Raw genomic sequence first — 14,254 nt, forward strand, 5'->3', positions numbered from 1 at the left:
GTGACAGGTTGGTGCCCTGTCCTGACAACTCAGAGTCTTGTGTAGTTTACTCCCCAAGCTTCTGTCTGCCTCTGTGTTCTTGAATTCTTCTACGAAGTCTTTCATTCCCAAAGCATAACTCACCTCCTTCACTGACTCCCGAAAGAAACAGATTCATGTTGAGCATTTTGAAATGTTAAAAGACTATGTGGGGGATTTGGAGGGAGGCAGGAGTGCCACGCTAAGGAGCAGGGGCTTCCATCATTTCTGTTTGAACACTTCCTCTCTGATTGAAGCCCTTAGCTCTCTCCAGGGCAACCCTCAAATGACTACGTCTTACACACACCAAATCCCTTGGGTTCTCAGCTTCCACCTTCAGAGGAGTGTGGGTGAGGAGCCTTTTCTCCATCCTGCGATATTCAGACCACAGAGGTATCAGTCCTATTGCAGTCATGTTGGCGTGACCATGTCTGGAGTACCTGGTGCAGTTCTCTGAGGTCAGTGACCCCAAGGAAAGTGCCAAGAGGACAGTGAAGAAGGTGGCGAGTGGACCAGAAGGCAGTGAGGGTATGGGGGATGATCTTTAGCCATCATTCACTGAGGAGGAAGGGACCTCATAGCTTATGAAGTCCATGCTCCCTCCTCAATAGGCTTGTTTTTTACAGTCCCTCTGAGAGACGGTTCTCCATTTCTGCTTAAAATACTCCACTGACTCCAGTCCTGCCTGGAGCAGAGATGTCCGAGTGGGAGAGACATGCTTATTTCAAACCTTTGAAGGTAATGTGAATGAGGGAGGGGACATGCTATCCTGCTCCAGAGGGAAGTGCTAGGCTGATGAGAAAGAACCATTGAACAGCTGGCATCCCCACCCTCGGCCTGGCTTCCTTCCTCAGCTGCAGAAGCCTGGAGGGTGAGACGGAACCTCTGCGCTGGCGCCCCGGGGCTCTTCTCCTCCTCCCGAGCACCATGGTTTCCAGCACTGAGAACCTCACTTACCACCTCTTCTTTAAAGCTCCTGCTCAGCTGGTTGTCCTTAGATTTTAGAGCTGGGTACGTAATTTCTAAAGGTTTCTATAACCAGAATCTAGACAGCTCTCCAGCTCTAACTTTCTTCTATAATATGGTTTTTAATGTCTTCCCTTAATACTGATTATATTTCCTTAAAAGCCCTTTATCGCACAATTTCAAAAATTGTCAGGCCCATAATTGTCTATAATGATGAACGTTAGAAAGGGACGTTGTGGATTTTTCTTTTTTTAATGTACTAGAAACTCAAATATCCCAACTTAGGGGCATATTTTATTTAAGCTTTGGAGGAAGGAAACTTTGGCTTTAGCAAAGGACTAAAGTTAGGAGATTCTTAATTTAACTGAAATAGTCTATAAAATCCTATTTACACGGTGGCATAGCAAATGCATTTGTGCAGAGCAAAAGCTTCCCAGAAGAGAAATATTTTAGTGCAACATATTTTTGTCACCTATGTGCCATATAAGGGATTCTGTTTTCTCTTTTCAACTTTTATTTCTGTGATTTCATTGCTGTGAAGAGCCTCATAAATCTAGGTCACTACTTCTACACCAACACTCTGTGGCTCTGGAATAGAACATGCAAGTATTTCATTCGTGTCTCTAGTGTTACAGAATCTACAGATTTCAGCAGACGGTTGATATATACCAAGCAAAGTTTTTGTTACAAAATGTAGAAAAATCTTTTCATTGGTCCAAAAAGGGATTTTATCTCTGGTATCTCAACAGATGATGCAAACAGTGGGTTCCCTGTAACTTCATTTCAAATGCAAATCCTTACAAGCACCTCCATAAACTAACAGTAAGATCAATCTTTCTACCTACAAAATATAAATATCTTTTACTGCTTCATTTGCCTCTCACTTCACGTGATGATGATGATAACAACAAGACAGACAGTGAAAGCTGATTCTCTGCTAGGGTCTGTGTTAGAGCAGCAACATTAGATGTAGGCACTATTATCATCCCCCTTTTATAGAAAAAGGAAACTGATGCATGGTGGTTAATTTACTTGCTCAAGGTCACAAAGCTAGTAGGTGGCAGCTAGGATTTGAACTTTAGTCACCTGATTCTAAAGCCCATTCTCCTAACCATTACTTTATAATTCCTTCAACATGGTACATCCTAGGACATAAAGTTGATATATCAGCCCTGCATTTGTTAACTGTCATCTTCAAAAGGAGAAAAATATAACACAATTTTTTGGCGAATGACACTTTACTGATCGAAATAAACTAAGCTGCCTCAGGCTATCTCAAAAATGTTCCTTCACCTGTGCAGGATTTTCTAATTTTTTTCCATCCAGATTTGCCCTTTCCCTAATTTATCCTAAATCTTTGTGCCTGACTCAGGTACTTAATCATATTTTTACTTATTTTAGGACTAAGACATCTATACAAGTAACTCTCATGCAAGAAAAATAACTACTGTTTGGGCAGAAACTGAATGCTTTATAGCATGCCAAGCCTTGAATATTGTCAATATTCAACAAATACATGTCAAAAACAAATTAAACCCAGAGAAGAGCTGAGGCCACAGCCCGTGTAATAAAATGAGCTCCCCTCTCTGCTCAGGCTCTTGGAATAGAAACACTGAGAGAAACCACAGGAATGAAATAGACTAATACTTTTATTATTTTAATGATATAACTAGAGAACAGAGGGGTTAAATGAATGGCCTGAGGTCACACAGCAGGTACTCGCAGAGGAGATCCCTAGCCCAGCACTTCCAGTTAAGCCCATACCTGAGTTATAAATCTGCTGATGGAGCCCATATGCCTTTGGAGATTCATTTTCTTCCTTTTATAAAAATAAAGGCTACCAGGTGTGAATATGGAAGCAAAAAGTTCCTATTTCCTTCAATGACCTCAGCAGAGCAGGACAGGAGAGAAAGTTCATTTTTAAAAACTTACGCTGACAAGCATGATTGTCATCAAGATAGTGCCCTGGGAAGCAGGCGGTGCTGCAGGTACCAAGGTGGGACAGAACGAGGCCAGTGTCACAGGAGGAGCAGGAGAAGGGTCCTCTGCCCCGGCAGGTTCTGCAGGAGGAGTGACATTCTGCAGAGGGAAGAGACACAAAGAGAACCTGTGAAGCCAAACCCCCTTCCAAAGCCGTTAATAAAAGTGCCAGTGCAGAGAGCATTCGCTGGTCTGCTTTCTGGCCCCACAGTGTGCTTCCTGCCCTCTCTCTCGCCTGGGAAGTTCAAGCCTTCTCCACTATTGCCCCCAAGAGAAGCTCAAGACGCACCACCGGCTCCTGCGTCCAGCACTTACTTTGACAAGCTCCCCTCTCTGCATAGTATCCCGAAGGGCAGTCGGGAACACAGCGGTCCCCCAGCAGCAGGTACCGGGCGTTCTGGCACCGCAGGCAGACGCTCCCGGTGTTGCGGAGATCGGCTGCACAGTGCTGGCACAGAGGATGGCAGTCTGGAGAGGGAGGGGGCCACAGAGAAGGCACAATGCTCATCATGACACCGAAGGGTAAACGGGATTGCAATTACCACTGCTGCAGCACCGACAGCCGGAGAGTGGCCCAGAGGCAGTGTGCAGCAGTAAAGCAGAAGCCTGGGACCTGTACAAATTGTGTGTTTGAGGATTTTAGCAAATGACTGGGCCCAGCACAGCAATTGAATTTTCATCCCTTTCCAACTGAACAACCTTCAAGTTCTAGGGCAGCCTGTGACAGATACTCGCCAGGGGCATGGAGAGAACTGTTAGATAACAGGAACACTTCATCATATCAACATATCCCCAAGACCTCTGCGAACTCAAGCACAGCATGGCTCCCATCCACACAGCTCCTGAGCTGTGCTCAGCACCCTCCCGAGCTCCTCCTCACAAACGTGGCCTTCCAGAGTCAGGACACCAGTCTCAGGCGTTGGTATGGGGGGATTAGGACTGGTCGATAGGTGAATGGTGGAAAATTTTAGTCTCTAACCAGAGGTAAAGTTACAAAAAAGAGTTGAGTTGAAAGTCATGTTCATGACTTGATTCCTGGTTCGTAGCAGATGCTGTACCAGTTGTGGGTAAAGCTATAGGACTAATTATCTGGGACGGCCAGAATTGCCTCTTATTCTTGCCCATATAACAGGCATCCTTTAGTTAAATAACGTGATTGTGTTCAGCTCCCACGATAGGTGAAAATGCCCTCTGTCCTACCTTAAGTGGTAATTATCCTTCAAATCCCATTTACCCCCCTCCATCCCAAAGGTGGAAGAAAATCCACAAATCCTGAATTACCCACCAAAATGAAAAAGGAGTAAAGGCCTAGGAAAAAAGAAGAAAGAGCTCTGGTTATAGGACCTGTCCATCTTCCTCCTTAGGATTCAAAGCACTGTTTACGGCTGCTAATGCACCACTCAACAACCAGGTATGTTTTGTTTCATCTCAAAGTCTTGTAGATGGAGATTGTGAATTCTAGTGATGTTTAGACTAAAAAAATCCTTGTCAATAAAACAGATTGCCTGTCTCCTAAAATCTGTGGAAACAGGTCTTTCTCTCTATACCCTCAGTGATACACTTTCTTAATGGTTCATCATCTGAGATGCATTCCTTGCCAAAGAAGAGATTGTAGTCCCATTCCCGGCACCCACTCATCCACACGAGAAGTCTTTCTGGGACTCTGCAGCCACTCCAGAAGCTGAACCCAGACTGTCCTCCTCAAAAATGCTGACTCTTCTAGCAGTACACCGACAAAGAGCCCCTGACCTCTCTCTGAACTTCGGGAGTTTCAGATTACAGGCAGCCTTTTGCCAATATTAGGAACAATTCTTGATACCCTCGGAGGCAAACTAATCCCATTATAGCCCTTCAGTAAATTCTACAGGAAATGATGGCTGTGTTGAGAGAAATCTGATAAGGAGGCTATTTCCCCCGACTTAGTGTATGGTTTCCACACAAGGCCAACCTTTTTGTTTTCTTTTTCCCGGGCTCCCCTCACAGTGCCAGGAGCACTTCAAAAGTTCTGGAGCAAATGGAGGTGACCCTGCTTTATGATAACCTTAATGAGTGGGTACATGTCAGGACTGGAAATCAGGGAAACATTCCCGATTCGAGGCTCCATTATTTGAAAAGTCATGGCCTCTTCCTCTGAAAAGCAAGTGCTTACAGAGAGTTCTGGGCTCAGGCATGCGTCAGCAAGGCCTGCAGGTGCTCAGTGGTCTAAAAACTAGTTGCATCTAACTGAGGCTGGCTCTAGTGTACAATTAGAGAAATGAAAAAGGATAATCACCAGGGGATGCTTTGAAGAGAAAGTAAGCCGACCTCGGGTGTACTTTGTGGGTGCAATAAATGAACATTTATGGATCTGTCTGATCCTGGGGATGTCTAGAAGCTGTTTAAATGAAGAGTGTGATGCACATTAATTACTTCTCCAGGAAGCTGGGCGAGGTTACGGACGCTCCCTCCAGCTCTCAGGGCAGCTGCTCTGGAAACTTGCTCTGCCCCCCCACGCCCACGCCAGCACCAGCCCACCCTGCCCACCCTCCTCCTCCTCCCAGGGTAGTTCGCCTTCTCCTTGATTCAGCTCACTGGGCACGAGCACCTTCGATTCTTTCCTGTTGACCAGTTTTATTTCATTACATCTCCCCTCACAGGATGAAATGGCCAATTCCCCCACCACATTTTTTGATCTATTTTTCCACATTATTTGAACATTATTGCCCTTTTATGCCCACCTCTCGTCATTCTCCTTGACCTCAACTTCCCCCCAAAGCTTTTCTCTACAACCACCCCATCTCTTGTCTTCCCTTCACCCCCAACTCCTCATCTCACTGGCATCTGACAACTTCTTAGCAACCTAATCTAATGGACTCCTCTAACGCCTAACCCACCTGGAGTCTCTGCAGTACTTTGGATCACCCCTCCTCCTCGACCTCCTTCCCCCTCCATGCTTTACCCTGGGGCTCCTCTTGGTCATTCTCTGCCTCTGATTGCCTGACAAACGTAGAAATTCCTCACAGCCCTCAACTTCTTCTCTCCTCCTAGCCAAGTCTCATTCTCCGGAGGCCTTAAACCAGGCGTGGCTGTGTGCGTCCTTTTGGTATACACCTACCAGAAGCCAGTAGAAAGGGCTCAAAAGTTGCAGAGAGAGGGGATGTAAACTGATACAGCCACTTTGGAAAACAGCATGGAGTCTCCTCAGAAAAATTAAAAATAGAACTACCATTCGATCCAGCAATTCCACTTCTGGGGATCTTTCTGAAGAAAACAAAAACACTAATTGGAAAAGATACATGCACCCCTATGTTCATTGCAGCATTATTTATGAAAGCCACAGTATGAAAGCAACCTAAGTGTCCACCAATAGATGAATGGATAAAGAAGATGTGGTATACACATACACACACAATGGAATATTACTCAGATATAAAAAGAGTGAAATCTTGCCATTTGCAACAACAATGGATGAACCTTGAGAGTATTATGCTAAGCGAAATAGGTCAGATAGAGAAAGACAAATACCATATGACTTCACCTACATGTGGAATCTAAAAAGCAAAGCAAATGAACAAACATAAAACAGAAACAAGAGTCACAGAACAAATAGGCAGTTGCCAGAGGGGAAGGGGTTAGAGGGGATGAGTGAAATAGGTGAGGGAGATTAAGAGGTACAAACTTCCAGTAACAAAATAAATGAGTCATGGGGCTGAAATGTACAGCATGGGGAACACAGTCAATAACACTGTAATAACTTTGTATGGTGACAGATGGTAAGTAGACTTATCATGGCGATCATTTTGTAACAAACAGAAATATCGAATCATTATGTTGTACAACAGGAACTAACACAGTGTTGTAGGTCAATTATACTTCAGTAAAAAAAAAAAAAACAAAAAAACAAAAGAGAGAGCTGCCAAGACTCCAAAATCACTCAAGGCCTCTGCCTTGTTCCATGGTTCCGTATTAAGCCTTAAGGAGGCATCGGATCAATCACTGGACATAGCACATTGAATGATGGAGTAAGTACCCAGAGGCAAGGAGAAATCAATAAATGATACCTGAAAATATAAAACAATCGGTGTGATGCGGGTTGCCCCAAGCATCACATTAATCCAAGTTAGTTTATAGTTTCACGTTACACACAAGACTGTAACTACTCAAGTCTGGAAAGTTGGGCTCTTTTTGTTCACTATCTGTATTCATCCCTTATTCATTCATCCATGGTTTAAAAAGTCATACTGAGCACCCAATCCTAGGAACAGAATCATTCCAAAACGGCAATCTGTGTGGGTCTCGTGTTAACACCTTCATGCAAACCTCCCTTCCCAACTCTGTCTTATACAAGCCCCCAACAGAAGGCCACTTGAAACCAATATGCTCTCAAATCTTACTCTGAAGTCAATCTGAAGGTTGACTGACTTTTGTTAAACCAACCAGAAAAGAAAAATAAATTCCTAAAACCTAGGAAATACCTTTATCTTAAGAGGTTGAAGCCAGAATCTCTTTGTTGGAGAGAATTCCTTGGGAGAGCTCAAAATGAGGAATGATGTGCAGGGTAAGAAGCCAGACATCAGAGCAACAAGGGCTTGAGGATTAATCTCAGTGTCTGACTTAATCAGAAAAGCACAGTTCCCGAGGGCGGGCTACAGAACCCAGGTGTGATGGACCACAGGTGGCCGGTACCCGGGGCACCACCTGTAAGCAAGCTTCAGGCTCAAGCCCAGGCGGCCACTGTGATCTTCTGCACAGACAGAGGCTGACTGGGGCTCAAAAATGGGAGCTTAAGGTTTTATTGTTCTGACTACAAAGTGAGCCATGGAAAAAAATACAAAACATTTTTTTTACAGAGTATACATAAACATAAAAATGACCCTAAGTAGGCCTTTCAGAGTAAATAGCTACTAACATGGACTTTTTTCTTTTAGTTCTTCTATACAATTTTACACATATAGATTTTTTACATAGATGAGATTATATTAAATGTTGTCATATAATTACTTTTTCATATAGTTAGGAGCACTGCAAAAGGACCTGGACAGGGGTGAGAGGGCTTGGAAAGGGTCCCAATTAGAGGAAAAAAACAGCAAGAACCCAGAAGCCCAACAGAACAGGATGCCCAACTGAAAAAAGTTCATATGACTGGATCTTGAAGAACATACAAAAGAGCCACTCAGGACCTGGCTGTGCTGGTTTTGGAATACCTTGTAAGTCATGAGAGAGTATGGGTTTATCCTAATGGCCATTGGGAATCAGTTTGCCTAACTGTACGTGTTCTTCGCCAGTCTATCTACTGAGGTCTCTATTTTTATTACAGATTTAAATGAGAAATTGTTGTATGAAAGTGACTAGAGATGGCAGAAGACGTTAAAACCACAGCAAAGAACCAACAATCCAAGAAAACTCTGACACACAGCAGTTTTCAATGTGAACTTTGCTGGAGAGAGGAGAGGAGTCACCACTCTTCTCTCCCCTTCCCCCTTCTGACATGTTCACAGAAGACCCTTCACTGTTGAGAGCATCCCATGCTGAACTGTTTTCAAGAGGCTGATGTTAGAGAAGGCAGATTAGGAAAACTAAGAATCCTATAGTGTAAGTATATGAAAGCTGTCATGACCAGGATTGGAGCTGTCAGGTGTCCCTGGAGAAGGAAGACCACACCAGTGGTCTGTCTCTCAGGTGTGACCAGGAAAGACCTTTACGCAAACTGTCAGCTTCCAAAATGCCTTTAAAATTTAAATTAAAAAATTTGACTGAATCAGCAGTACCTCATAGGGACCTCTTCCCTATTGGTTAAATGAAAGAAAAAAATTACTGGAGTCAAAATACTAGGAAACGGTAGGCCCATGACAAGGTCAACCTGGGCTGCACCACCTGGTTTTCAAAATGCACTTCAGGCCACGAGGAGCAGGGCACTACTCGGCTGTGTGTGAGGCAATTCACAATTGCCTTTTCAGTACAATTTGAGATAATGAAGAGGGAAATACCCCATGGCCAGCCAGATGTATTAATTATACAATCTAAACATAATTAAGAGGTGGTACGAGCTCATCTCCAGGCACTGCAGGAGGTGACTACGCATCCCAGGGACCTGCTATGACACCAGCCACTTCACGCACAGTAAAACCTAGGGGCATGTTTCCTAAGAAATAAGCTGATTTGGAGGCAAGCCTTGAATTCTTCTTGGTAGGTGGTGACCATCTGAGAAATGCTGATTCAGATCCTTGCTGGACCCACACTGTAGGAGCAAAAGTGTCAGAAACAGTGTCCTTAAAGTGCCAGTATTCTCAGAGAGGCCAACAAACCAGAGTGAATTCCCCTGTCATCCTTCTCACCCCACCTTCCACTCCCACTCCTCCCCGCAGGTGATATTTGGAATAATTTCACAGGATATATGAGAGGAAGCTTACACTGTCACTGCTTAATTTGTACCAGGACCGCGTTACTAAAATAGGAGAATTGAGATTCCAACCCACCAATCTAGCGGCCTCTGCAAGGATTAACGGCCCGTCCTAAATGTCCCATCTGTGCGGTAAGGCGTTTGCATCTAACCTGCCTGTCTGTAATCAAAAAAGCAGGCTAACCTCAAATATGTCTAAATGGGGGGTGTGCATCCATTAACTGCTTAAAAACAGTGCCTCTCCTGGAGGCCGTCTCTCAGAGTCCTTCCACGGCAGCTCAGTAAGTCAGTCCTCATTTGACACTACTTCGATTACAGTAAAGAGTCTTTAAATAAAAGACTCATTAGGGGTGACAAGGAGAGGAGAGAGACCAGGGAGACATTTAGATTTAGCCTGTTTCAGATCCCTGCTAAATAATAAGCAAGTGGGGTGGGTGGGGGTGCACTGATGGAATTCCACTTGTTCGTCTAAATGCCTGCTTACTAATTCACTGCTTACCCGGTGAATTAGCACTTTAACCAAACAGATGAATGGACACACATAAGGGACTGGAAATGGAGTATCAGCTCAAGCTGGAATAAATACATTTCTTGTTTGTAAGCAAACAGAGGGTTCCATTTGTTTCCTAAATATGCACAGCATGCACATGGCTAAAAATTTAAATACCTAAAAAAAAATTAATGTTTTGATTCAGCAGCTGCAATATCCTCTCATATGTCGCCCCACAGCTGTGAGGAAATTATATGTGGTCATCACTGTGTGAGGCTTTCTTCAAATCACAAAGGCTCTGCTTCGAGGATCAGTGAGGATTACCTGCAATCATGATGGATGGAAGCACACGGCAGTGAAATGACTTATTTCATGTCTTTGGAGCAAAGTCAAAAAAGCTTGAAGATATTACAGTAAATGTGCACTGTTGAAGCAATGGCTTTGGATGTTGGTTTTATGGGGCAGCGACTCCTTAGCTGGTAAATAATGATCTATAAAGACAAATTTAGACACAGTGAGATTTTTTAATAATGTCCTGTCAGTCGATTAGGTCCTTAATGCAACCACATTAAGTGTGTTTGGAAGCTGTTAAAATAATTTGCACATGTAGCGGTTCCTTGTCAGGCCAAAAAGAAAGAATTTCATGCTGAAGCTCAGTGTCCTTAAAGTGTGTATAGAATCTGAATTCTGATGCCACTTTTAAAACTGATGGGGTTGGACTTGGGAGATAAGTACAGCAGTAAGCCAGAAAATAACATACGGTGGCAAAGAAGCATCAGCCTCTTCTCTTCCTCTTTCGATCATTACTTGAGTCCTAGCCCACCTACGAGCTCTTACAAATCATGCGTTCTTTTTATTAGCAGCTCTAGAACTTCCCCTTTTTTCAGTGTCTGTGGCTATTGTTTTATCCTGAAAAAAAAAATCAACAACAACAACAAAGACAACAGACTGACTTTAACGTTAAAGGACAGTGATTTCCACCCAGTGCTGACAAACTTACAAATGGGGTGAGAAGCCTGCGGTAGGACCCCTGGCGACAGACAGGTCGGAAGGAGGGGGTGAGAGGCGGTGTCGGATATGAGAGCAAAGCCCTCTCCGCAGCTCTGGTGCCAGTTCTTGCCGCCAACGAGGGGACGTAAGCACCGCTCCTGCCCAGGTAGCCTGATGCCTTGTGCCTGGCCTCCCATCGGTTTATGTTTTACTCTTGCCTTACCTCAAAATCAGAAAAACTTTCACTTTCATTAACATTTCTGGAAGGCGAGCTGGGTGTGAGGCCCTGTGGAAGTTACTGCAGGAGACGGAGCATTGAGTCAGAGGCAGATTTCTCTCAGGTGCTTGTGATAAGGTCCAATATCAGAAGAAAGCCACACTTAAAATGCAACTGGTGTCTGAGGAGGACCAGAGAGTATTTTATCCAAAGGGAGTAAGAAGGCCTTGAACCTTGCCAGATGTGGCAGTGACTAGAATATGGAATAGCGGTAGGAAGGGAGCAGGTGTAACTCAATTTTGAATTACAGGTGACCCTTGAACAATGCAGGGCTTAATATGGGTATAACTTACAACTTACAACTTATCCGCTGTTCCTCGGCATTCTCAGACTCAACTAAGTGCGGACTGTGTAGTTCTGTAGTATTTACTTGTGAAAAATAGCTGCATATAAGTGGATCCACGCCATTCAGACCCCCATTGCTCAAGGGTCAACTGTACTCATGTTGAATTACACTGATTGAAAAATCAGTGGTGGATGCACAAGAGAGTCAGGAGAAGGAAGGAAATGACCTGATGGGGAGGGGTGAGGAGGGTTTCTTTAGAGTTTTTTGAGTATGTTGTTCCTGTGGATCAGATGTCCAGAAGGTAGACAGACAAAAAGAGAGCCTGGAGCTGATCATCACGTGTGCACTTGAGATGGACTCTAAGGAGGAAACAGAAAGGAGGACTGTATTAAGACACTAAGGTCCTAGAGGAAAGAGGGCCAGGTGGGAAGGAGAGAGGAAAACTTAAAGAGGAAAGGAGGGGATGAAATGAGAAGCCAGAAGAGGAAATGACTGATGGGCAGAACCAGCTCTTGAAGGTGACGGGGCAGATGGGTCACAGATGGAGGGATTCCCTGGACCAAGGTGAGGGAGCTCCTTTCTCAAAGGAAGGAATGAGGAAAAAGGTATCTGGAAGAAGACAAAGAGACATTTTGAGGAGAAAAGATGAGAGTTTTACTGTTGTTTTATCTGATTATGTTAATCTTCTAAACAAAAAAGAAAGCAAACCACAGGACCTACTGTATAGCACAGGGAACTATAATCAATGACTTGTCATAACCCATAATAAAGAAGAATATGAAAAATACATGTGTATAACTGAATCACTATGCTGTACACCAGAAACTAACACAACACTGTAAATCAGCTATACCTCAATTAAAAGTGCAAAGTCGTCAACTGATTGGAGTGAGAGCTGAGATGAAGTAAAGTGTGGCGAGTGCATACGGAAAGCCCACGATGGGCAAGGTGACAAAGCATCAAAAAGAACTGTAAATAATACGAATGATGCGGGGCAGAGAAGGTCTTACTGGAGTGACACAGGTTGATGGCACAGTGTTCACACGTGTTTCCTCTGACGTGGCACTGCTTCAAAGCCCAGCTCTACTGCTCACTAGCTGTGAAACACTGGGTAACCCCGTTAACGTCTCGCATCTCAGTCTCCTGGGCTATAAGACAGAAATGCTACTGATCATAGGACCGACCTCCCAGGGCTGCAGTCCGGATTAAATGAGACCGTGTATGGGAGGAGCTGGAACAGAGGAAGTGCTTAGTAAATATCAGTGATTATTTTTTATACACAGCAGACCCAGTCAGAACTGGTATTGATGTTGATGATCAAACTTCCATCTAAGTCACTATTTTTGCCTATTACATGTAAGCCACAGAGGTTTACATGCGTGTAAGAAAAGTAAGTGTAGCCATACCAATTTTGCTATCTTTAGTACTTAAGAGGACAGCCTGTGAGTCTAAATTCAGTTGTGTTCTTTAAGCATCAACCCTCAAAGCCTTCTTTGCAGTTCAGGCCCTGGCCTGCAGTTCTGATGAAGTCAACAGCCATCCGGACTTCATTGGGAGCCCTGCCAAGTTGAAAACTTGTAAGTAAGGTCATTTCTAAAGCTAGGTAAGATATTGTTTAGTAAAAGTCATGCAAAGGAGAAAATACAAGTTTTTTTTAAATTTAGGAAGGCCTCGTTTTAAGCATACACCATTTTTTTTTTCCTGAAACTAAAAGTTCAGAGAAAAAGAATGCCTTGAAATATTCAATCATCCTTCAGCAGACAGTGTGGTCCCTTAAATAAAACACAATTCAGAGAACAAGGGAGAGACAATCACTGAAAGTTCCGGAGAGAGATTGGATATGCAACTCACAGTTCAAGCAATAGGAGACAGGGTGACAGATGAGAAATAAGAGAAGGATGTGCACTGCCAGAAAAAGAAGAGAAGGGAAATAAAGAATCAAGTGTTAAAAAAAAAGACACAAGAAAATTGAAAAAAAATATAGAGATAGAAGGATAGGACCAGATGAAGTGGATGGCGAAGAAGAAGAGGTAAGAAGCAAAAAACGGGTCACACGAAGAAGATGATTGATGTAATTACCGTACGATGCATTAGAAGGGGATGAAAATCGACACCAGGACGCCAGAATCGAGACACTCCTCTAGCCAACATCCCTCAATCACCATCTACGTGCTACTTAGGCACTGCACTGAGTGTGCTTATTCCCGCTTCCGCAGGAAGGATTCTTGGGATGATGAAATGAAAAATAAGTGAGAAGATGCTTTAAAATTGTAAAATTCCAAAAACACACCATTAGTGCTACTAACAATAACATGAAAAACAGACCTAGTTCCAGTAGATGTCTTGGAAGTCATGCTTAACTTACCAGGAAGTACATCTATCTCCTGCTGGTTATTGCCCAGATCCACAAAAGGACAGTGGCCTATCAGATTAAGTCACACAAACAGAATTGGATGCTATTTCACCATTAAAAAAGACAATTATGTGAGTTCTTCAATTATTTGCCAACACATGGAAATACACAATTAAAGTGATACAAGAAATGACAAAGAAATATAGGTGTACATCATTTTACTGCACTCTTGCTTAATTGTGCTTTGCAGATAATTGCAGTCTTTTTACACGTTGCAGGTTTGTGGCAACCCTATGTTATCAATGATGGTTAGAATTTTTTTTAGCAATAAAGTATTTTAAATTAAGGTATGTACATTGTTTTTTAAGACATAAAGCTATTGTGCACTTAATAGACTACAATATAGTGTTAGCATAATTTTTATGTGCACTGAGAAATCAAAAAAATTAGTGTGACTTGCTTTACTGTGATGATAACTTTATTGCACTGGTCTGAAACCGAACCCACAACATCTC

General features: G+C 43.3%; 1 protein-coding gene across 3 annotated transcripts in view; it reads right to left on the reverse strand.

Moving 5' to 3' along the window:
- The window catches only part of FRAS1 (Fraser extracellular matrix complex subunit 1), a 408,901-nt gene that overhangs the window by 149,106 nt on the left and 245,541 nt on the right, over window positions 1-14,254 (reverse strand). For all 3 annotated transcript variants that reach the window (XR_004311717.1, XM_032457269.1, XM_006192889.3), the window contains exons 21-22: window positions 3,280-3,432; window positions 2,917-3,063 (exon numbers count right to left, since the gene is read on the reverse strand). Coding sequence is in view for 2 of the 3 variants with exons in the window: in XM_032457269.1 (XP_032313160.1) it covers window positions 2,917-3,063; window positions 3,280-3,432 (300 nt within the window). In the remaining variant the exon portion in view is untranslated. The remainder of the gene's footprint in view (window positions 1-2,916; window positions 3,064-3,279; window positions 3,433-14,254) is intronic.

The sequence above is a fragment of the Camelus ferus genome, chromosome 2, assembly GCF_009834535.1.
Source record: "Camelus ferus isolate YT-003-E chromosome 2, BCGSAC_Cfer_1.0, whole genome shotgun sequence".
Lineage (NCBI taxonomy): Eukaryota > Metazoa > Chordata > Mammalia > Artiodactyla > Camelidae > Camelus > Camelus ferus.